At 40.8% G+C, this 24,069-nt stretch overlaps 1 protein-coding gene across 1 annotated transcript; it reads left to right on the top strand.

Moving 5' to 3' along the window:
* Positions 1-656: 656 nt before the first annotated feature.
* OSTF1 (osteoclast stimulating factor 1) lies at positions 657-19,846 on the top strand. The gene is made up of 10 exons (XM_056324577.1): positions 657-934; positions 10,825-10,871; positions 11,490-11,540; positions 11,624-11,687; positions 14,571-14,624; positions 15,045-15,152; positions 15,596-15,645; positions 15,761-15,839; positions 16,311-16,409; positions 18,082-19,846. Exons 1-10 carry the CDS (start codon positions 901-903, stop codon positions 18,138-18,140), a joined length of 645 nt encoding a protein of 214 aa, XP_056180552.1. The 5' UTR covers positions 657-900; the 3' UTR covers positions 18,141-19,846.
* The last annotated feature ends 4,223 nt before the right edge of the window (positions 19,847-24,069 follow it).

The following is a 24,069-nucleotide window of genomic DNA, read 5'->3' on the forward strand; positions in this document are numbered from 1 at the left end:
TAAACCTACTGCTGCCCTATTTTTAACGGCACAGCGTGACCGAGCTCCAACGCGCGCTGCCAGCCGGGGCGCTCCCTCCCCCCAGGCCCCGCCCGCCCCGGCGCGAGCCGCCTCACACAGGCGCCGCACCGCGCCCGGGGCTGGCGGAGGGGACAGGGCAGCGCGCCCACCGCCGCACACCCCCGCGCCGCTCCGGCGACTCGCACCGCTTCGGCGACGCCACAGCCCACGCTTCACTTCAGCAGCAGCTTAAGGCGCCGGGAAGGCACCCAGCAGAGCCCGCCCCGGCTGGCGGGCTCCCGGACGGGCTCAGCCCCTGCCTCCCGCGCCTAGTCGCGGAGCTGCTCACGCCGCGCCCACCACTGAGCTGCGGCGGGGCGGCCCGCGGGCGCGGCGCTCCTGCCACACGCCCGGAGCGGGGGCACATGGCAACCCACCGGTAGCGCCACCTCCCGCGCTCCTGCGGCCTCGCCGCCGCCGCCGCCGCCAACCGCCGCTAGGGCGCGAGCCCCACCCGCTTCACGCGTCCCGCCCCCCGCCCGCGTGCCCCCATCGACCGCCGCTCCACTGCGCCGTGCCTGCCCCTCGCCCCTCCCGCCGCGGGGGGGGGGGCGGGGGGAGGGGCGGAGCCTCGGCGCGCGCGGGGATTAGCGGGGTCCTGCCTGGGGCTGGCGAAGCGCCTGCGGCCGCCACCAGGGGGCGCTGCCGGTAACACCGGCCCCACCCGCCCGCTCTTCCTTCCTCCGCCCGGCCGCCCGCCTGCAGCCGCCGGCCGCGCATCGCCCCTGGGAGCCCGGCGAGTGCCTGCGCCCTCCGCCCCGCCCGGCATCGCCGGCCCGCTCGCAGGCAGCCCGTCGCCGTTCCGCCGCTTCCCCGTCCACGCCCGGGCCGGCCCCAGCCATGTCCAAGCCGCCACCTAAGCCGGCCAAGCCAGGTACGGGAGGGGCCCAGCGGCCCGACCCGCCACCCCCAGGTCGCTCGTCGGCCGCGCGCGGTCGGTGCGGGGCGCGGGGCAGCCCGCTGCCGGCTGACACGTGGGCGGTTCGGGGGTCGGGCCCGGGCTGTCAGAGCGGGGAGCCCAGCCGGCGGGAGCGGGGCAGGGCCGCCTACCCTTTCCTTTCTCCGCCCCGCCGCCATTAACCACCGCACCGCTTGCTCGGCGGCGGCGGGTGCCCTTCCGCGGCCCGAGCACCGCGGCCCCGCTGGGGCGGGTGGCGGAGTGGCCCTCGGCGCGGAGGCGTCGTGTATGGGCGGGGTCCCGCGCGTGCTCGGGCTCGGGAGAAGGTTCGAGAGCGGCCGCGGGGTAGAGCCGGCGGGACCTCAGCTGTCGCGGCGCGCGTAGGGCCCCCGGCCCCGGCCTTCCCCCGCGGGGGCCCGGCGCAGGCCCGGCCGGTGGCCGCTGCCGAGGGGAAGGTCGCACAGGCCGGTGGGCGCAGGAAGCCTGTTAACCTGTGAAGAAGCAGGCGTTGAAATACTCCGAGGGTTGCCCCGTGGTTCATGGGCTGGCAATACGCTGATACCTAACAGCGGTTTTGGGGCATAGTCCCGTGCTACATTCTTCTTCCGCGGCACCCGCCGCTTTTGGCGCTCCCAGCAGCCGTGCTCCATCCCTTGACGTTCTGGTGTGAGTGTGCACGACAACCCTTCTAGTGCATCTAGTTACTGATGCATAATTTTATGCTCCTGCACCCTTTTCAGATAAATTCAGTGCAAAGTTAGTTTCAAAAAACTAGTAAAAATCAGAGATTTTTCTAAAAATACGTTGAATAAACATTGAAAATGGCAAGGTTTTAAACCTTGGAGTAGAAATGGCAGCTTTCAGGTAAGCATACATTTGTTTAGGGCTTGGTTGGTTTTTTAAACAAGGAATTGATACAGAAAATGAAATTGCTCTTTCACATTTATGTATCATCTCCCAACATGAAAGGTTGAATTCTTACTTGAAGGTTATAAATTAAGTGTGAATGTAATTAAATAGATAGGACTAGTTCGTTTTTCCCAGAATACGATTATCTGATCCCTAAACACATCTGAATTGCAGTATTTTTTGCGCTTAAAATAGTATTTGAAATACTGGGGTTTTTTTAGAAATATGCATATGCATAACTTAATTGAGTACCTTAACTAGACAGCTTATAGAACAAGTTTTTAATTTGAAGGCAAGTAAGTGCAACCCAGTTAGACCACTTAAACTATTGGTCTCAACTTGCCAATAGAAGCAAAACCTGTTAAAGCTTTCTAAATGTAAAGTTTCATCCCTGGAAGAATTTCCTCTGCCCTGAAGTTTGCTAAGCCTCTTACAAAACAGCTTAGTTGAAATGAAAAGGACAGTAATAGAAATATTGCTGTCGTGGACTCTCACTGAAAACCAGTACTGAGGAAATGAGATTCTGAAAGCATGTGGTGTTGGTCTTACCAGCTTCCATGTTTGTAAGAAGGGCAGATTTTTCCAGTGAAGCTGATAACTCAGTTTTCTGATTTGCAAAAAGATAAGTTAAATTTAACAGGAAGATTTTTAAGGAGTTGAAGGCTTTGGCCCTATGTAACCTGCAGGAGCTATCAGACTAACTCAGATGTGTTATGTCTAATACTAGGTGTCTTTCGCTACTTTGTTTTGTGGTATGCTTGATCTGATAAAACGTGGACTGCCATCAAAGGGACAGGTTCCCTACACCCGTCCTGCCATTTAGTGACATGAAAAGCTGGATTGGTGCTCTGACTTTTTGTGTTAGGTTGGTTTTATGTCTGATGAACTTGCTCTGCTGCTTTAGTGCATGAGTGCTTGACACAGCAGAAGGGAATGAGTAGAAATATATGGCTGAAGGAGGAAGAGAATAAGACTGTCTTGCTAGTGGCTGCTAGAGCTGATTAATGGTAATAAGATTCATTTTGCTGAATCCCCAGTTTCTGAAGAGAGAAAATCTTAGGGAGGCTGTTGCATTCAATTTTTTCCAGGACATTTTCAGGAACAGATTGTCTTCCAGCATACCCTAAAATATTTCTGTAGTTGTATGTTCTGCTGTGTTTTGGGTATAGTATCAGTTATGCCTACGGTGCTGTCATTGAATCTCTCGGGACTGTAGACATCAAAATGCGCTCATTAAGGACAGATAAATACAGGAACTGCGTGTGGCGAAATTGTTGCTACAGGAGCATAGTTCTGTCTCTTTTGGTGACTTTTAGACTGTGGTTGGTGGAATGTCTTCGTGCATTTGATCAAGCTGTGTTAATTTTTCCTCACTGTTACCAGGCATCCAGTCTATAAACTGGGCTATAACCCGTAAACTTTTCCTTAGTGTTCAAGGAAAGAAAAAAGTGCAGGCAAGATAGAGATGGAAGGAGATGTAACAGGTGGCAGGGATATGAAAACATTTAGTGAACATCCTTTCTAAAAAAGTGAGTGTTTAGTGATCATCACAATGGTGTTGGATGTTAGGGTCAGATGGCTAGACAGCGCTTTAAAAATGTGGGGGTTAAAAAAGGAGGTGTGAAGGGAGAAAAACTAGCTATAGCATTAAGTGTGGTTTTCTTCTGTACATGAGAGTGTTTTATCTGTCAGAAGGCTCTTCTATTAATCCTGTGACGTGCACACCACATTAGGATTTCAGTTACGGAGAGATCATTTTGACATCAATATATTTTAGAAAACCATCTGATGTGTTTATCAACACTTGTGCTAGTATTTTGGAGTCTGTGATTAGCCCTTGAGTAAGGGCTCATGACTGTTTTCAGAGGATTTAGAAGGCTTTTAATTTCTACTGTTTTGAGGCTTTTTTTTTTGTTATAAACAAGTGCCTAGCTTTGCTTTTCTCTTGGGAGTCTGTATTATTATTGTTTTCTAGCTGTAATTTGTATTTAGACTTGCTGTTGAAGATACAAAGGAGTGGAGTGGGAGTTGGAAATAGCAGAAACTTTCTGCTCTGTCAGCATTATGCAAAGGTAGAGTTTCCCCTCCATCTTTCAAAACTGATGTCTCAAACTGCATTATTATTTACAGAATTAATAAACCTTTTAAGTAACTTTGTGAATAGGATTAACATCTGACACAGAATGTTTAAGTCCTTTGAACTTGACAAGCTGTGTTGGCTTCTGCTAGTTGTATCCTTGAACAGCATGCTCTATCTGATCACACATTTTTGATCAGAGCCTTATGTAAGTGTGCAGCAGCTTTTGGGGAGATGAAAGTGTTATGTCAAAATTTTAAAGAAACCTTACTTACTTTCATATTCTCCAGACAGAGTAAGGTTTGTTGATCCTGGCCTGGATTCCACGCAACATTTACATTTGATAGGGGAAGACCAGTCTTTGCCTCAGTGAAATTACAGTTGGAAATTACTGCAGTTGAGAGGAAGGGAGGCAGGGGGGAGCACAACATATGTAACATAAGGAGTTCTTACTACCTTAGAGTAGGTCTGTTGACTTTGCAGCCACTAGCAGCTGTCACAGTTAAAAACAGGATTCTGAACATAAAATATTTAGTTTGAATCACAGTCAGGTTCAGTTCCCCTTAATTCTTAGGTGAGGTAGGAGCTGTGACAGCATTCACAGGAGCGGGAGACCTGTGTTGAGTCACATGCTTAAGCTCTTAGCAGTAGGCTTAAATTTGGCTTGCGTGTTGGTGGTTTGGGTTTCTCTTAGCTAAGGAGGTGTGAGCATGTGAACTTGGGGAGTTACGCTGTTGGTCATCAGCTCTAAGGGGAGAAAGACATCAGAGAACAATTAAACAGTTCCAAGTCTGATTTCAACATGAATTTTAAACTTTCATTTCTGACTCCAAACCCTGTTTCTACTGCAGGGTGCAGGGACCACAAACAGGCTTCCTACAAGCGAAGGCATTCTTGTCTATCTGTAGATACAAAATTAGTAAGAAATAGAAGATATCAGAATCAAACTGTGCCAGTGAAAATTCATTTGTGAAACTGTGTTCACATACATCTTCTGTGAGAGTATTCTTAATTCTGATTTTTTGTAAACAAATGCTATTTGTTCCTTCCACTCCAGATACTGACTAGAGCAGTCCATGATTGTTCCTGGGCTACCCACATTTGTCATCTACACTGGCACCAGTCTACCCTTTGCATTCTTTTCAATATGTTTGTTTGTTAAATACACCCTCCCCACTTCCTCCCCTCTGATTGGTATGCCCTGTGTTCACTTCCCCTTTCTACCAAACACTACTTAGAGGTGGAAGATGATTCTCTAAACATTGAGGACTCCAGTTTTTTCTCAGTTGTGGCAATGCTTAAGTGCTGTGTTGTACCCTTTTCTCTCTGTGCAAGGTCCTGTCAGCAGAATGCCAGAATGCAAGCTGCAGTCCTGTAAAACATATTTCCACTCTTATTCCTGCTTGAAGGTCTGGGTGTAAAGCACCTTATTTCCAATTTCCTGAGAAGCCAGAAAAAATGTTTCCATCTGGTCATAATAACCTCCTAATAAAACTGCACATCTCCTGAGAGACGTGCAGATTGTGACATGAACATCTCTGCTTACTAAAGCAAGCTTCAAGCATATCACAAATTATTGTGATATTGTTACTTGACCAAAAGATTGTGACTTCAAATTGCTGCTGTGCACTGCCAGGTTGTGTAGTGTAAAAAACCTCAAACTTTGCAGGTTCTTAAGCCAACATGAAGAAAACAAAGAACTCTGTTTGCCGCCATGCTTTCTGTGAGGTCAGGCAGAGGATGCCTCTCAGTTCCTTCAGATAAATTAATCTGAATGTCTGCCAGAATTCATATTGCCAGTTGTACATGTTCTGGGAGGAGACTTTAAAACCAGCATAGGCCATGGAACATGCAAACTGTCCTTTTTCTTCCCTGTATCCCAAATCTCATTATTATCTTCTCTTTTTCATCCATTTGTTACAGGTGGGGATTCAGTTTTCAGTCAGGTTGGTGCTAGAGAGAGTACCTTATTCTCAACTCCTGTGAAGCCTTGTGTGAGCAATGAGGAGGATGACTGCTGACAGTTCAGGATTAGCTTGAACCCTTACAGGAGCTGCTAGACTTAAGTTTTTAAATTTATGTGTAGATGACCATGGCCAGTTCTGGTTTTCTAGAGTGCAGAGATTATCCCTTTCTCATATGACAGGCGCTGATAGTGCTTTGTGACACCCAGTGAGTCTGTCTATCTAAAGTAAGATAATTACTCTGATTTTTATGGTAGTCCAGAGCTGCACACTCTAAATACAGCTAATGAAAAGATGCTGCATCAGGATCAATATCTAATTTATAGAACCTTGTTTGTATCAATGAGATGTGATTGTGTATGTCAGGTGAAGCAGGGTGTGAAATGCTAACAAAAGACTCATATCAGTCCACTGGGGGACAAGCCTCGGTAGCTGTCAGTGCTGGCTTACTACCATGATTATTTTCTTAACTAAAATAAATGCCTTTTGCACCAAGTACTTTTTTTTTTTTTTTTTTTTTTTTGGATGAGGAAGTAATACAAATTGACAGCTAATGAAGATGCTTTCCCTGCCCTTTGGTGCTGGAAGTTCAGCCTAACTCAAATACCTAAATAAGTAATGCCTTGCAAGGATGGGCCTTTTTTTTTTTTTTTTCTCCCTTCTTTTTTCATATTTTTTTTTCCCCCCCTTATTTTTTCTTTTTTCCTTTTTTTTATTTTGGTTGGGTGTTTTGGGTTTTTTTTTTCTTCTTTCTGTTACAGATGAATGCAAAGAAGAGGAAAGCGGAGAACGCTTTGGTGGGAAGTTGAGCAAAAGGGGGATTTTATTGCTAGTGTCTGTGGTAGTATAGAGAGAAGCTGGGATAAAAACAGAAAGGAAGTGCGGGGAAAGCATCATTGAGAGAAACAGTATCTCCTTGTTTCGAAAACAGCACTTCTTTGGAAACAGTCTTCTGTTAATGATTGCAATTAATTAAAAATAAACCTCAAATGCTAGGAGGAAACAAAAAGCTTCTAGTCTTTCGAGAAAAGGTCTTTTTCATTTGTATTAAAAAGCAGAGTAGTGATCTTGTTTCAGTTCAGTACATATCAGAAGCTGCGTTTTTAAGTGTTGTTACTGTTTGCTTCAGTTTCTTCACTTCTGTGCACTTAGCTGGCAGAAGGTCCATATTAGAAATCTGAGTAGCCTGTTTCCTTTCCTCATAAAAGCAGAAGTTTATAGGAGAAGTCATCAAAAATAGTGTGGAATTGAGGGCATGAGGTCAGTCCAACCTGATAAAGCTATTTGTTTTATGTTGCTGAGTAGAGAAAATTATTAGTTTGACTCCTTTACCCTGTTGTGTTGCTGGGGGAGGGTTTGGCAAATTATGGCTTTGGGGGGGGTTGTATGCTGAGAATATTTTTATGTTTGGTATGTGTAATAAGTTATGTTTTTTATTTGTCAGGTAGTTGTTTTGCAGATGTTTAATGCAAATTCTATGAGAAGGGAAAAGACGGCCCTGTGGCAAAAGTATGGGATTGAAAAGAACCATTTAAATTTCTCCCTGCACTTAGAAAAAGGTTTACTGTGGGACACAACACTGCACTGTACCTTCATTTCCTTTGTTTTTATAAAGGGTACTGCCTTTGTAAAGTTATGCTGAGAACAGAGCTGTGTATATTTACCTGGTGCCTTGAAATCTTAAAAAGGTACATGTGTCTTTTGTATTCTCTTTATTTTGTTCTCTGGAGGTACGTGGTGGAGAGGTGGAGTCAGTCAACTTTGATATATTCGCATCAGTGCTAATGGATTAGTTCTCCATGCCACATGAAACCTGCAGCGTGGTTCATAGTGGAGAGATGGTTGTAGGGGGGAGCACAGGAGGTCCACAGGCACTTTCTAACTTTTTGTTTATTCCAAAGGATGCCTGCCAATTAAGTCTGTCTGTGTGCCTAGGGATGGGCTTTGCTAGATAAAAGTACTTCAAGTAATCACATGTATCTAGTAAAATACAGTTTGTCTGTATTTGCTGAACAGGAATTAAGTTTAGTGTGCCCTTTCCATCCTCACATTTTGTGATTTTAAATCTTCTAGACTGATTTTTTTTTTTAATTAAAATTTGGCACAAATAATTACCACTGCAAGTGGTAAAGTCCTGTTGTTCTTAGGTCTTAAGTGTAGGAACGTGACCAGGTTTCATGTCCATTTACCGAGAAATATTTGATTGGTGCCAGTAATGTGTAGTGTTGAACTCCCGTATAAGGTACTGTAAAGCTAACATCTGCCAGGCCTGTGGTTCTATAGATTCAAATCTGTACCTTGTGTTTCATCAGGAAAATGTTTTAGAATATGTTGTGCTGCGTGTAACACCACAGCTTGACATTTGGGGAAGTCACTGCTTACACAGAATAAATAATAAAAAAAACTGAACAAAAAACCCCAAGCATCTACTATGAATTGCCTTTTGTTGAAACAACATGTCAGCGATATTTTTATCAGCATCAGTGTTTCCATGCTTCTTGTCCTCCCTTAAAGTGTGATAGCTTTAAAAAACATGTTGATACAGATGCAGTACATTGTTACAGGAAACACGTATGACACACAGAAATCTATGTGTCTCGCTCTTCCCTGTCTTCTGCCATCTTTTCATTTCCCCTTTTAATATTTCTGGTTCTTCCCTTTTTTGTCCATTTCCTCCTTTTACTTACATAAAACCTCGAAAATTGGTGGGTGATGGTTTAAGCCGCCAGAGTCATCAGTGTGCAGTTCTATCTTGCATTTTTCTGTCATCTGTGTAAGAAAGCTAGGAAGGAACAGTATTCAGTGTCACCCATTCTGTTTTGTCATGTCTTGTTCTTTTTTCTTTTATTTGTCTTTTTTTGTTGTTTTTTTGGGTTTTTTTGTTTGGCTTCTCCTCAGTTGCTGTTCAGAGATATCATTGTGAAGTTTTTAGATCTAGAACACATGACTAATGTCCTTGTTCATCATTTCTATATGGGTAACAAACTGAACAGAGGGTTCATCCTTTTTAGCTGTTGCCACAGTGCAGCTGTTTAGTTTCTGAGGCAAACGGTTGACAAGTGTTGGACCTTTTATGTCTGGGAAACAGCTGCTGTGTGAGAGAACCAGTAAACCAAACTGAAATTCTATGGTGTTATTCAAAAATAAGATCTGGGAGAGGCATGGGATACAGTTACAGATTGGAAGAAAAATCATATATACAGTGTCTACATGCATTTGGCAATCTAGAAAGTTTATATGGGTTAATTTTGTGGTTATACTTTTAGAGATACTGAGCCCCAAAAAGCCTGAGGCAGAGGTCTACGGAAATGTTTTGCTTAGTTGTTACTATGCCTTGGTAAATACCACTTCATATTTTTTGCCTGTTTTTTGCTAGTAGTCTTTGCTACCCCACTATCTAAAGGCCTACACACAATAGTGATGACTCTAGAAAGTTAACTTAAGGGCTTAACACGTGCTGTGGCATGGCCCTTGCTAGGGAATATCCAGAGGTATTTGAAAATGTATTAAAGAGCCACCCCAGGACTGTGGAGTATGCTGCAAAGTGGCAGCTTATAGAATTGAGTACCATCCTTCTTTCTTAAGCCTGTCATCATATATACGTTTAGACTGACATTTCTAAAGCCCTTAAGTTAACTTTCTAAAGTCATCACTATTGTGTGTAGGCTTTTAGATAGTGAGGTAGCGAAGACTACTAGCAAAAAACAGGCAAAAAAAATTCTAGCCATGGTTCTTTACAGAAACACAAAGGCTTATTCTTGAGACATAAGGAAACCTACTTTCTCATTATTCAGTTCTCTCCATATAATATACTACACAAGATTTTATGTAAAAACATTTTATTTTACAGTACTAACCTTTGGCAGTAAGTTCATCATTTTCTCTGAGGGTACAAAATAGCCTGGGCTAATTGTTGTCTAAGTAATGCATTGTCCTCATGGACCGAATACTGCTTCAATCACAAGTTACACTTTAAACATGTATAGTGTAAGAACCTGAAATACAGCTACGTAGTTAAGGTATTTAAAAGTAAACAATACAGACCAGTCTGCATAATGTATTACTCCATTGAGTTCAGTGCACTTAAGCAGTTCAGCTAATAAAGTCATGTAAGATACATGGGGTTTTTTTCCTGTACTCATCTTATACTTTCTGCTTGATGTTCTTGAAATGTACCTTTTTTGAATTACAAAAAAATGTTTATAGGGATGCTTCTTTTGCAGTGTATGCAATTAAATTTGTACCTGTCTGTATTAAAGTTAGCTTTTCTTGGCTTGGATGCTGCTGACACTCTCTTTAAAACTGCCTTATTAAAAGCAACATTGCCCACTTAGTGGAATTGTAAAGGCTATAGCTTATTTTAAACATCTGAACATGTTAGTTGTACATTCCATAAATAGGACTTGGTGACCACTTGTCATTTTTCTTGATGCAATGATTTCTGTGGCATTGCATTATTTTCCTAATTAGAACAACTGCAAGTATGAGAACATGTTGTAAACATTGGTCATTGTTTTGTCTTTATTCTTTCCTTATTTCTGTATCATTTAACAAATCTGATATTAATAAAAATATATACAGCATGTCTGAGTGTGGGGAAGTACATATTACTGAAACCACGCTTTGCCTCAGAAATTGATGGCAACGCTTCAGTTGACTTGCATGGTGAGCTATGAAGACTGTTAGGTGTGCACAGGAGGCAGCTGACATGTAGCTGTTGAGTTGGCCCATTTCCTTCAGAATCTGTGCTGCTGGGTTGAGTCTTCTCATCCTGATTTTCATTGCCAGGCACAGAACAAATTCATTCAGCAAGTAGATTTAAGCGTTAAGGAAATGAATTTATTTAAATTTGAAGACTGTTACGGGTATGTTGTGTTTAGAAGGCATGATATTAATACTGGTATTTTCTTTTTTAGGGCAGGTTAAAGTGTTCCGGGCCCTGTATACATTTGAGCCCAGAACGGTAAGTACATCTAGATTTTAGCGTTTTGAGAAGCTTCATTTTAATCTTGTCTATAATATTTCTTCAGTTCTAGCTAGGGTTGGCCTGTTAGACTTACTGTACTATGTTTTCAATGAAAAAGCCTATTGATGGTTCTTAATGTGACTAAAACTGCCTGATTAATTATCCCTCTCCTTTCATAAGTCCAGCTCTTCTTAAAAGCAGTATGTTTTCTTCTCTGCTATGGGCTACGTGCAATCTAAGATCAGCGATTTATGTGATTTTTTTTCTTATATTCCAAAGGCAACAAATTAAGAACTAAGATTTCATGAACTGGGACCAGCCAAAAGGGTACACAGGATACACTTGACTGCTTTTGTTGCACAGTGGTCTGTTGGAAAGGCCCTAGTCTTTTCCTTTAGTTGTCAGGAAGGTCACAGGTCTGTAAAGTTAGCTGTAGGCAAGTAAAACTACGGTATGAAAGACTGTCATGCTGTTGTGTAGTTGCTAGAGAATTTGTGTTATTGTTCTTTTGAAGGAAGAGCTGAACGGACTCTGCTTTATCCAGGTATTTGTTATATCTAAGTACATGTATTCAGATTTTTTACTTCTTCTTTTTAATTTTTTTTTTTTTTAAAGCCAGATGAACTGTACTTCGAAGAAGGAGATATAATTTACATCTCAGACATGGTGAGTCTAAGACATCCTATACAGACTGAATACTTCTGAGATGCAGCATATCCCTTCTAAAATATTTTCCCTTTTCTGTACAGAGTGATACGAATTGGTGGAAAGGAACTTGCAAAGGGAGAACTGGACTAATTCCAAGCAACTATGGTAATGTGTAGAATATTTTCATTTGGTAAGGTCATTCACAATCAAAGGAAATCGCCAAATAAAAATAACTGATAAGTTTAGTTTCAGAAACTGATCACACTATTGGCATTTAGCAGTCCTCTTACCACATTTTTTTCAGAAGGCATCTGCAATAGCAGTCACTAGTGGACATCAGTGTGGACAGGCTGTCTTATGTTTTTATAACGTAGAGACAGCTTGAGTTTGCCAAGTTTTCATGTTCCTGGTTGTGCAGTTAACAGCAATAAGTGTTCTCAGTTTTGAGGGGAAGAACACTGGGATCTAAAGGATGGTTTTACAGGTGGCACACAAAACTGGTATGCTTGTATTCTTGATACTCTTAATGAACATACTGCAGTTCTTAAGGTCTTCTCATTAGAAGTATCTTGGCTATATTCCTTCAGTCTGTGTAATGCCTTCTTTAAGTACACCTAAGGATAGACAATCAGAGCCGTTAGTAGCTTTGAGATCAGGAAGTCTGACACAGCATGGGATCTTACAGAGATAGATAATCACTACTGGAATTGTTAAGTAAACCTGCATATGGAGAGGAAGCTAAAAGGATTGTAACAGTTCTGTAGACCTCCTTTGATTATTTTTTTCCCTCCCACTTAAGAAATAGGGCTGTTTTGTTTGTTATTTGTTGCTTTGTAATGGATATATTCAGCCACAGAAAGCATTGTTTTCTTGGGGACTGCACCCATATCTGTTTGGGCTGAATAGCCATTGCTTTTTCAGATTCAGATAGTCACTTTGAAAAGCCGTGAGTACAGATGACACAGCATAATGTCTTTCAAGTCCTCCCAGGAAATGTTGGCAGAGTTGCAGTGCCACATGGCAGATTGCATCAAAAGTGCTAGTATGTTAGTAACTGTGGTTGCTTAATGTCCCTTCTTCAATAGGAGACATTATGGTAGCAATGCCATGTTCCCTGCCCTGACTTGTAGTTAGTAGAAATAATTGAATAGAAGCCTGTGGTGCAGTTATTGAGACCATGGCACCAAATTTCACTTCATTTTGTAAGTTCCAGGCTGATTCTGCTCTTGCCATCTGCCAGAGGTAGTCACTGTTACATCCAGGGAATATTTTACGTGTGCTTACCTACACTCACATTTCTTTTTAACATTGGAGTATGTTATATTTAAAATAAACCCAACACATAATTAAGTTGTGTTTCCATTGAGATAATTTGGAAAAGTTGCTTCCAGAGTGGTTTACTGAAAAGTTATCTGAGCAACAGTTTAACTTCTGTTTTAGGCCAGGTGTAGGGTTTGGAGGGGTGGTGTCTCTGCCTTCACATTTTCACATTGCCTTTGTGTAAGCAAGACAGAAGCCTACGCGGACCCTAAGAATGGAGAGTACCAGGAACATGTCTTCTGATTGTAGACAAACTACAAAATCCCCAAAGGCCTGCTTTTGCTGGTTACCACTATTAGGACTGCCTAGGTTCAGTCTTAACCATTAAAACACTGTGATCTCATGTGCTCTTCTACAACCTCTTTGGAAAAGGTGGAGACAGACCTGAAACTGCTGTCTCTGGTGGGGTCTTGTACTCCATCTGCTGGGCTGGAAGGAGAATCAGTGTTATGTGCATTAAAAATACTACTGAACTTCTGACAAGAGTTAAAGAAAAAGTTAATTTTAGGCTTTTGAGACGTTGTTAGTATTAATGCTTTGTGCTGTGCACAAGCACTACTCAATGTGACTAGCATGTTCTGCTTGTGTAATGGCTGGCTGCTCTGGGCCTGGCTTCTCTTGCATTTTAAAATTTTGTTCACTGTTTGCACAAATTTTTCAGAATCTAGCATTTGCATTTTATTTTACTCACAGCTAGAGAGATAAGCATGTGAAATTTTTCAGTTACAAGCATTATGGGAGGAATACACACCAAAGTAAGAAAAGATCCAGGTAGGCCACAACAGTCTTGAGACTTTCATTTCTGGTAGCTGATATACATTACATTTACCTGCATTGCATCTGATTGCAGTAACAGTTTGATTTGAAGACACCCTTCCACATTCTCCTTGCCTCCTGGAACAAGCCATAGCGCAGGGGCTTAGAGAGCCTACTCATCTCAGATTGTACACTGTCCTATTTGCCTGTACCCTTAGGAGTCACAGGGTTTTCCACCTAAAAAAAAAGTTTTTAAAAAAGAGCTGCTAGATCACATTTCCACTTGCAACTGCTTCACAGTGCTGTTCAGCTTTTTGCTGTTGCAACAGCACAGTGATCAGGAGCTGTTTGCTGCTCCTCTTCAGTAAAACCTAAAGCTTGTGGGATGAGGAAAAGGTCTACAGAAGCCTGAACTTCAGTCTGCTGATCACTACATTCCTTGTTTAAACAGTTTTGATTTGCAGACCTCCTGCAGGTTTTCCAGGGAAAATGAAAAAAAAAACCCCGACCACTTCTGTAAAACAGATAGGAAGGCTACTGACAGTGATTTTTTTTTTTTTTTTTTTTTAAACTTACCCTTCACAGACCCCTTGGAAATAATTCACTCATAACTACAGATGGCAAGCTGTTGGTTGAAAGCCTAGCTACATGCCACTGCTCAGTCATCTTCGAAGTGTAGAAAAAGAAATAGCATCTAAGATGAAATATTTTCAGATTCCCAGTGGCTTGTAGTCACTGATCAGTTTGATGCTGTTCTTTGAAAATTTTCACAAGCTTTTCTCTGAATTGCTTTCCCATACACAAGAAGTTGAAGTGCATGAAACTAGTCCATCACTCACAAATCCCCTTTCATGTTAGAATCAGATATGCATTACTGGTTATTCTGGAATAAATCACAGTTTTATTTCAACATAGGTGTCAAATATCTGTTCAGTGTCAGAAGTAGTTAGAATTTACTCTGTTTCATTTCAGTGGCAGAGCAGGCTGAGTCTATTGATAACCCACTGCATGAAGCTGCCAAACGCGGTAAGTGTGATTTGGGTTTTAGCTGTGTAATCCTTTAGATGATTTGTTTGTTTTCTGCCAAAATAATAATGACATACTTGGAATGAAGAAGTCTTGTATGTTTCGGTTGTCTGGTATCTTGAACAAGTTACCTGGTAAGTTTTGCAGATTTCAGAAGCTGAGCTGGTTTACAGCCTGGTTGAATTGCTGCTCTGCGATTGTATACACAGAAATACACTGTGCATTTAACTACATGGGGATTCAAAGGTCTGCTGGGAGTTGAAGGAAAGACGTTTGATATAACTTGGACTGATTGTTTTATGATTTGTTAAGTGTTGCTGCTAATCACTTTTTCTCCTCATAAGTTCATAGGAGGACTGATACTTTTTAGTTCTGTTAACTTCAAAGAAAGAAATAATAAAACCTGAATTTGTCTTTCAGGCAACCTAAGCTGGTTGAGGGAGTGTTTGGATAATCGAGTTGGGGTCAATGGCTTAGACAAAGCTGGAAACACTGCTCTGTACTGGGCATGCCATGGAGGCCACAAAGGTATCAGAGAATTAATTTGAAATGACTGTTCTCTGGTTTTCTTGATTTGCTTGTTAGACTGATAAAGCCAGGATTTCTAAAATGTCCTTCTAGTTTGATTAAAAGCAAAGTTAAAGCTAGAAGAGGGGTTCGGCGCCATCAAATGCTGCATGTTTTGTTGTTGCTGTTGAAGCAGGCATTCTAATTAGCCTGTTAGAAGCAGAGCGGGAAGAAGGATAGACTAAAAAGAAGTGTAGTAGTATTTTGGGTATTTTATGCAGTAGCATTTGTTTGTGACCAATGATTGTTTGCTCAGTGCAGTCTGACTGTTACAGATTTTCATTAGCTGATTGGATTGCTCTATCATTAAATCTTAGCCAAAATGTATATTATGAAGGCAAAAAAGCCATTCTTGTTTCCATTAATTTATTCTGTTTATTCCTCCCCTGCCCTGTTTTCTGCAGATATAGTGGATGTTCTCTTTACCCAGGCAAACTTAGAGTTAAACCAACAGGTAGGTTAAACCAACAGACCCTTACAGTAGAGGTATGATGTTATTTGTCCTTGGTACAAGCTGGAAGTTTTTTTGCTATATTTTAATCCTGTTGCTTTTCCCTCTGACTCCACAGAACAAATTGGGAGACACAGCTTTGCATGCTGCTGCATGGAAAGGTTATGCAGATATTGTAGAGATGCTGCTGGCAAAGGGTAAAGATCTTCACCAAGGTTTCAACAATCTGTGTGGCAGACTAGATTCCTGAATGTTTATTAAATAATCTGTATTTTTTAAGTGTTTTCCTATAATGCAAGTACAGTCTTTAGCCAGCTTACCTGCCTGATTTTGTAAGTCTTGCAGAAAATTCTGGCAGCTGTTTGGAAAGCAGACATTGCATCTGCTCAAGATAAATTTGATCCTGCTTTGCAGACAAAATTAGGCACTTAACTCCAGAACAGCAGTGACATCTGCTTCCTGGAAGGGGAGAGCAGCCAGTGAGTTCCCTAGCCAATTGTAGCTTGTGGAAGAGCATCCATAGCTTTTAGTCTGCTCCAGAGCAGTCCACAGTTGAGATTCCCTAGTCCATTACTGTTCTGCCTGTGCTACTCAAACTTGTATTGTAGTACCGTTGCTCAAGACATAGCTGGGACAGTGATTCATGATGAAAATTTTATATTGTTAAGGGGCAAGAACAGACCTGAAGAACAATGAGAAGAAACTGGCCTTAGACATGGCAACCAATGCAGCTTGTGCTTCCCTGCTTAAGAAGAAACAGAGTGCAGGTATTTCTGATTTTTTTATTCTGACACTTTTTTCTTTTTTAGAGGACACTATTTTGACCCAAATATCTGTATGTTGATAGCCATAAAAAACAGTCAGGAGCTACGCGGGCTAAGAGTTGGGTTTGGAAGGGTTCACTTGGGAGGGTTAATTCAGCAGAGCTATGACAGAGACCTGTGGTTTATCACATTTGGTGTTGCTGACTCCACACAAAATGCCATCTTGTGTCAGCAAGAGGCAAAGGAGTTCAGAAGATGTGGAAACAATAAGGGAAGGGAAGGAAATGGAAGACAGACCCTTCAGAGTGGAGAGACAGAAAGAAAGCAAGGATGTAAACCACTTTAAAAGCAATGTGCCACAGGGAACATGACATAAGAGTAATGATGTGGTATGCTCCCCCTTATGCCTGCCTGTTCCTCCAAACTAAGCCAAACAATCACCAACAGATGCTCCTCTTTTATTTCCTTACTGCTAATTTTCTTTTAATTTCTTATTCTTGTGTCACTCTGAGTGACTCTTTAATAGAGAAATAAAGAAATTAAAATGTCATGATTGCTGAAGATTATTCTAAGAAATGAAAGTTATTAAAATCCTGTCAGAAAAATGCAAAGAGATTCTGTTGTTTGTGCTCCTGAACAAGGAAAGAGTTGTTATACAGAAGAAATAGGATTTGTCCTTTCTTAAGTACAGCCCCTTGAGCACAAGGCTATACAATTTCTTTTCTTTCCTTTCTTTCTTTGCTGCTTCTCCTACTTCAAAGAGAAAAAAAATATTTTTTTCCCCTTTTTATTTCCTTTATCAAAGCAGTTGAGCAGGTCAGTTCTAAATGTACTCATTTTTCTTCTTGGAGAAATCTAAGATATCATGGTTATCAGTTCTGTGAATTGTGTCGGTCCTATTATGTCGGCATCTGATATTTTTAATAGTTTATTTTAATATGTTATTACAAGCTATGACTGATGAGGTACTTGTGGTTCCCGGCTCTCGGTAGTACGATATGATACACGTTATATGTAAGCCATGTTCCTGTTCCCATATATTTGAAAGTCTGTGGGCACATAGTCATCTATCAAGAAAAACCCATGCTATTTATCTTTGTACAGTGCCAAAAGTAGATGTAGTTCTCCAGGCACTGCGGCATATCTGGTGGATATACTTTACTTTAATACTCCTGTTTTCTGCTTACTGTCCTTCAAAAGCAAAAGCTCACAAGTAGATCTAAGAAATATTAATTCAGGAAAAAACGTGGGTGAGAAAAGAGGGAGGGGAAAGAATAGATGGAATGTGTTTTGATTTTAAGCAGAGAATGACAGCCAGATAGTCTCCAAGAGTAAAATCATAGAGGCTTTTCCACCAACTCACCCATCCTTTCCTTTGCGATTTAAATGTAATACATACAGAGAATAAAATTAAAGAGTTCTAGCTGTTGTGTACAGGTTCCAAGGAGCCAGAAGATGGCTCTTGAAGATCACACAGAGGCTAAATCTCATATGTAGGAGTTGTGATTACTGGTTTAGCCCTACCTTAGACCTACAGCACCATTTGTGTAGCCCTAACATTTCTCAGTAAATGATAGAGGAATCAAGTTTCTCAGATGCTGATTTGCAAGCATTGCAAATGTGCAGCTTTTCCTGATTTTATCCTGAATTAAGAGTGAGCTTTGTTTCTTTACAGGTTCAGTCCGAACATTAAGTAATGCAGAGGAATACCTCGACGATGAAGACTCCGATTAGCTTTTTTTCGTTCAGCCTGAAACACTGTAACTTGTGTTGCCTTGTCATTCCCCAAAAATATCCTTACAAGTGTAAAAGCATCTTACTTAGAGTATTGCAGTCTTCCAATATAGCGTGTAAACGAGAGGATGAAATCATGCTTTCCAGGGAATAATCGTGTGCCAGAAGATGCCACATTTTAAATCAGAGTTCCTTTGGAATTATCTCACAGAGGAAGTGTGGCATACCCTTATCGTTGAATGGGCAGAGGACCATCTTCTAAACTCACAGATTTCATCTCAGGCCTTTGCAGCAAGTGCTTTGCATCTCTGTAATATGCTCCTCCAACTGAAAGGTCCTTCTGGGACAGCAGGACACCATTATAGGTTCCTTTGTGCAGATAAGATAATACTGGCAGGGTCAGTACTGGCTGAGAGGCATGAATGGAGATGCTGCTGTAGAGAGTGACCATCTTTTGCCCACATGGAGCCAGCAAGACAAGGTTTGGGTTTTTTTCTTTTTTTTTTTTGTAATTTTTTCCCCCTTCATTCCTTCCTGTACCCCTTTAAGTAAGGGGTAAAATGACATGGGACAATCTGCCCCGAATGCTTTATCTTCCTTATTGCTATGGGCCCAATCCCTGAAATGTAAACTCAGGTGAAATGCTTGCTTAAGTCAGGTTTGCTGGAGAAGTACACTTAATTTTGGACTTAGTGACTTGATTATTTTGCTTTTTGAAGGCATTTTGCTGAAACTATTTGCAGTGAAAGGAAGACAGAATATTTTTCTATTTATCCTGCCTTAATTTTTTTTTTTACTGATATCTTGCTTTTATTTTTTAAAAGTGTTCTTGTATTTTGTCCTAAATTACCTCAAAGCTTAAGTGTGTTTGAAGGAATGAGGGAAGATGTATATTGAATATACCACAGGTGTCTTTGGGAGAGATATCTGAAGCTGAATAAACATTTTAAAAATGTATTGCTTCTTCCTGTGAATTAAAAAGAACTAAAAAAACAAGTTGAGCCACTTTCAGGCTTCCCAGCAGAGTTAAAGAAAATAACTACTTCCTTCTGATTGCTCAAATAGCTGCAGCCAAATACTGCACCCTATTAGGGGTTACTTCCTTACTGTGATGGCAGAGAAAATGTTACAAGTATTTGCAGTACAATCTCATTTTCGATTTTTGTGGCTAGCTTTCCTATTAGCAACTTTAACAGATTCAGTCCAAGACAGCAGTGTGTGATACTTAAAAAAAAAAAAAAAAAAAAAGAAAAAAAAAAAAAGCCTTTGTGAAAGATTGGGGATAAATGAAAAGCTCTTGTGAAAGGCTGGGGATAAATGAAAAGCTTGCAAAATATTGGGGATAAATGAAAATCACACTAAGTATTTTAGACATTAAAAGAAGTCCAGAGTGCTCTGACATCCCACTTACTGAACCAGCTTTTTGTATTTTTATTATCCTGGAAAGAACTATATACAGGTAAAGCTTGTTAAATAAGCACTTATGAAAGAAGGCAGTGTTCTATTGACCAGAACTGTAAGATGTGTAAGATGGAGGCATTGCACGAATAGTCATCTGCACATAAAATTCTAAACTGTTTAAGTGTTAAAACTATAGAACAAATGTTTTAGCTTTGTGAAATACTGCGGTCAACTGAACAGTGATGTTTTATTTTCTGTGAACTTTAAGATCCTAGAGGGGAAGAAATAAAAACCAAAGCCACCAAGTTTTTCTCTCTGGCTTTCATTAGAACAATTGTTGAATGTGACTCATAATAGACAGAGACTGTCCTGCTTCACATTTTATCAACCAACTATTTTTACTAGCTCAGACTTTTACCACATGCTATACTGCATGCTGTTGATTAACATGTTTGAATTTCACAGTGCAAGCAAAAAAGGACCTGTAATAAGGGGCTGGAGAGGCAAGAAGGTTCATGTATCTGTTACTTGAGTCTTTTTCCGGCGGAAATGAAGATCATGAGGTTAAATTCTTTGTGTCACAGGACACGGAGAGAATTGGTCATCCCCAGTGACCATTTTCTCTACCAAGCTTTGGAGGCAGAGTTTGTATTCATAACTCTTGATGTGGTGTCTTCCACCACCATGACTTCAACATCCTGCAAGTTGATTGCAGCATTTGATCTAAAAATTGTTGTTACGTTCATGTCTGGAATTAGCTGCAGTGGGAAGACCCTGTGTTCTTCTGCAGATGCATCTAGGTGCTGCAAGGGAAGAATGGTGACAGAAGCACAAGTTAGGCCCAAAGATTGCATGTGAAGTCCTGAAGGAGGCACATGCAGATCGCAAGGCAGCTAGCTAGCGCTAACTTTGGGGTTTTGTTTCTAGGACCAAAATTACTGCTTTTTTACCCCCCACCCCCAACTTTGTTTTTTCTCATGCAACTGTCTACTCATCTTGAGAAATGCAATTCACTGTGAAAATTTACAGGCAATAAATTAATTTTTGCTTAACTCTATCAGTTAAATTTTGGTTTAAAACAAAAAAGAGAGCAAAAGTCTTACAGCTAGAAGGAATCACAGCTGGAGTAAGTTGATACAGTATCTTGCTAGTTGTGCAAACCTCCTTACTCCCCTTACATTTCTCCAATGTGTGTGTCACGACAAGCTCGTGGATAAATTTAAGACTCTTTCCAAGGACAGCTGTGTTCAGGTTGTAACAGTAAGAAAAATAAGATTTTAAGAAGAGCAGCAAGTTGCCAAGCTCGTGTTGTCTCCTAACTGCATATTGAAGGATACTCTGTCTTGTGTGCTTCTGGTTGCATTAGCATGTGTGCCTTTCTATTGAAAATCAGCTGTGTTCCGGTTGGAAGCGGTGTGCTGTTAGGGGATGGAAATTATTCTGATTTATTTGAGGCTTTTTCAAATGAAACCAGTACATTTTCTATCTGCTTCATCAAAAATCAAATCTAATGTCTGTTTTGTAGAAGAAAAAATTGGTCATTTCTTGAACTGTCTTTAATATAGTTCTTAAACAGTCCATGTGGATAATCTTCAGGTTATTAAGCTGTTTTACTAAGAAAAAAGCCATGTTACTGAATTCAGCTTTTACATGTCCCATCACCTGAAATGTAATTTGCTTGAAACAGTTAAGGTCACATAGAGGTGTTTAAAGTCAGTGGCCCATTTTCTAACACACTCTCCAACTTAGAGCCTTCTCTGCCCCCTGAATCTGAATTTTTGAAGACAGCATCATTCTTATGTTTGAGTTTTATATCAAGAACCAGAGATTGCTGGAAGTAAGTTAGCCTGACCTTGTGATTGTTTCAATTATGTGCTATAAAGTCAGATGTTTCCATATGCAACATACATCACTGAATTAAAGATCTGTTTTCAGTTGTTGCCACCTTCTAATGAAGCCATTGAAACAGAGCAGAGTAAAAAGCACAGGCAATCTGCTGCTTCTTGAAACAGGTGTAAGCTGAAGTTACAAAGTGTTTCAAGACAACGTTAGTCATATTGTACTTTGATGATGAGATAGAAACAAGCAGAAATTAACTTGAAATAGCATTCTTCAAAAATTAATCTTATACCAACTTGATACAAAATAAGTATAATCTGCTAAAGAAATGAGAAGGCAACAGCTGGATTTTTCTTAAAGCTACTTAATAAAGAAAAAGCAGAGGAGCTAAAAATAAGACAGTAGTACAAAAGCAGTTCAGAAAAATCTAACTTTAAATCACAGGTTCTGGGGCAGAATTTGGACTGGTGGTAGTGTCTGCCTGTGGCAGGGGAAAAAACTACTGGCTACCCATTTACCTGATGTCTGCTGTTTCCCAGCTGATAATTGATGCTGAAGATGTGTCCAGTGTGCAGCCTCTCCTAGGAAGCTGCATCACTACTTTATCCTTCTACCAAATTTAGTGGCCTGCCTTTGGGCTTTGTAGAGCATATCTATAGCACACCATTGAACTCTGCTGGAAGAGATTTCTGTGAGACAATCTTCTACTGAGCCATGTGCAATGTCACTGGGAAAATTAGTGTCATCCAGCAATGTTCACCCACTCAGTTACAGAAGCAGGGGCCACTTTCTGTGCTTGTGAGGAACTCCTGAGGTCAGAGGCTGGAGGGAGCCTGTTGCAAAAATAGTAGTAAATGGGATTTTTTAGTGCACATAGAACAGCACAGATCTTGGCAGAGTACCAGTGCTCAGCTGTTCCACGTGTATTAAGTTTATGCAGCCAGGAAAAGGTCCATAATTTACCCTTTTCCCTTGACAGCTTTCATTGAAATTCTGAAGCACACATCAGAGGACCTATATCTGTTGTCCATAATTGCTTGGGAGCTTTTCCTTATAGAGGTGGATTATTTGGAATATGTGCTATTTCTTAGCATGAAAATCCATATTTTATCTTCCATTTCTCTCCAAAGACTGACTCTTAAAGGACTTTACTGAGACAACATAAAGCAGGTGTGAAGACATAAAGTACCACAAGCAAATTGGACATTTAAAAGTTTATTATAATCATATTTCTGATCTGAAGGTCTGAAGCAAATCTCTGGAAACAAGTAGAGATACAAGAAAATGCAGGACCTGTGTCTTTGAGCTCAGCACAAACCTAATTTTGTTTCTTTGGTTTGTATTGCTTAATATATATATTTTTGCTCACAGCCTTACTGCAGTCACATCTCCCAATTGACTTAATCTCTACAAGGACATACGGAAATTAATCTTCAGCCCCCCTTTGGAGGTGTTCAACATAAAGTTAGAATTAAATCCTCAAAATTTACATCCATTTTTAATGTGTTTTTCCTGTTCAGCAGTCTTCCGTAACACAAGTAGTTGCAGAGTGTTAGTAATTTACCTCAAGCTTTTTTAATTGAAGGTTTTAATTTTATCTTCTTGTATAATTTCCCTAATGTAGGTAAAACTGTGGCACATTTAATAAAATCTTAAATTCATGAAAGAGTAGTACATTCTCTTCTCAGTCTATCAATTTTTACTTCTCTGCAAAAGCTAATTTATCTGTTCTCTTCCCTAAGATTTGTTTGAACTATTTTGCTAGAAAGTCCCACGGAGATCTGACATCCTGCTGCCTAGCTAAGAGTTTAAAACAGAAGAGGAACAGAGAAACAAAAAATGTGTTTGGACTAAGTGAAGTTATACTGAAAGCAAAAGCAGTAAACATTCTGTTAATGAAAAAGTTGTGTGAGGGGCAGGTTGAGTAGCAGGCATTGTGCTTAAGAGAAAGGCCTGAGTTAGCATTTACTTTGGTTTTAACAACTCCCATCTAATCAGAGAAATTGGCTGATTCAGTTATAAGGCTGTGAGTACTTTTCTAAAAAATGGTTTCCACATGGAGTTACTGCAGTGAAAAGTCACTGAGTAATCAGAATGCTTGCAAATTTTATTCTGCTGAAAGACTGTAAGAGTGCTCTCTAGTCAGACAATAATTCGAAAGCATGAGCTACTGCAGAGGCCAAACCACAGCAAATAGTTTCTCTTCAGTAGGAAGATCTCTCAAGGTGAACAGTTTACATATGCTTATTCAACTAGTGCTGAAAATGATTGAATTACTTCAGTAGTGTGACAAGGTTGTTCCAGTTAAGTGAGTTTGATGTGAAAAGCCATTATTACACAGGAGAAAATAGGTTGAAAGGATCTGGTGATGCTTGTATTTAACTAGGAGTCATTTCCATTGAGTTTTACCGAAAGTCAGGCTACACCAGACATGGCTTCAGCAGTTTTCTTAAAGCTTTCAGATTCCAGTTATACTCATGCTGGGGAAACTCCAGTTTAGCATTACTTTACCATTTTAAGGGCTGTTAGCTGTTAATTAGTTGAGCTCTGGTTTTGCCGTTTTCTTAGTGACACCAGCTGTCTGCAGCTTAGGTAGTTATTCTTTGCATTTTAGTTGAGTACTTAAAATCAAAGGAAATTCGATATTCTTGTGCTAGTCACGCTTTTCCAGTTGATTAACTGAATGACT

This window comes from Falco biarmicus, chromosome Z, assembly GCF_023638135.1.
Source record: "Falco biarmicus isolate bFalBia1 chromosome Z, bFalBia1.pri, whole genome shotgun sequence".
In the NCBI taxonomy this organism is placed as follows: domain Eukaryota; kingdom Metazoa; phylum Chordata; class Aves; order Falconiformes; family Falconidae; genus Falco; species Falco biarmicus.

What these genes read in the sequence shown, in the direction of transcription:
- OSTF1 (XM_056324577.1), top strand. Translation starts at nt 901, where the DNA reads ATGTCCAAGCCGCCACCTAAGCCGGCCAAGCCAG. An exon ending in ATACATTTGAGCCCAGAACG is followed by an intron (nt 10,872 to 11,489) that starts GTAAGTACATCT and finishes TTTTTTTTAAAG; the next exon opens with CCAGATGAACTGTACTTCGA. An exon ending in ACTTAGAGTTAAACCAACAG is followed by an intron (nt 15,646 to 15,760) that starts GTAGGTTAAACC and finishes CTGACTCCACAG; the next exon opens with AACAAATTGGGAGACACAGC.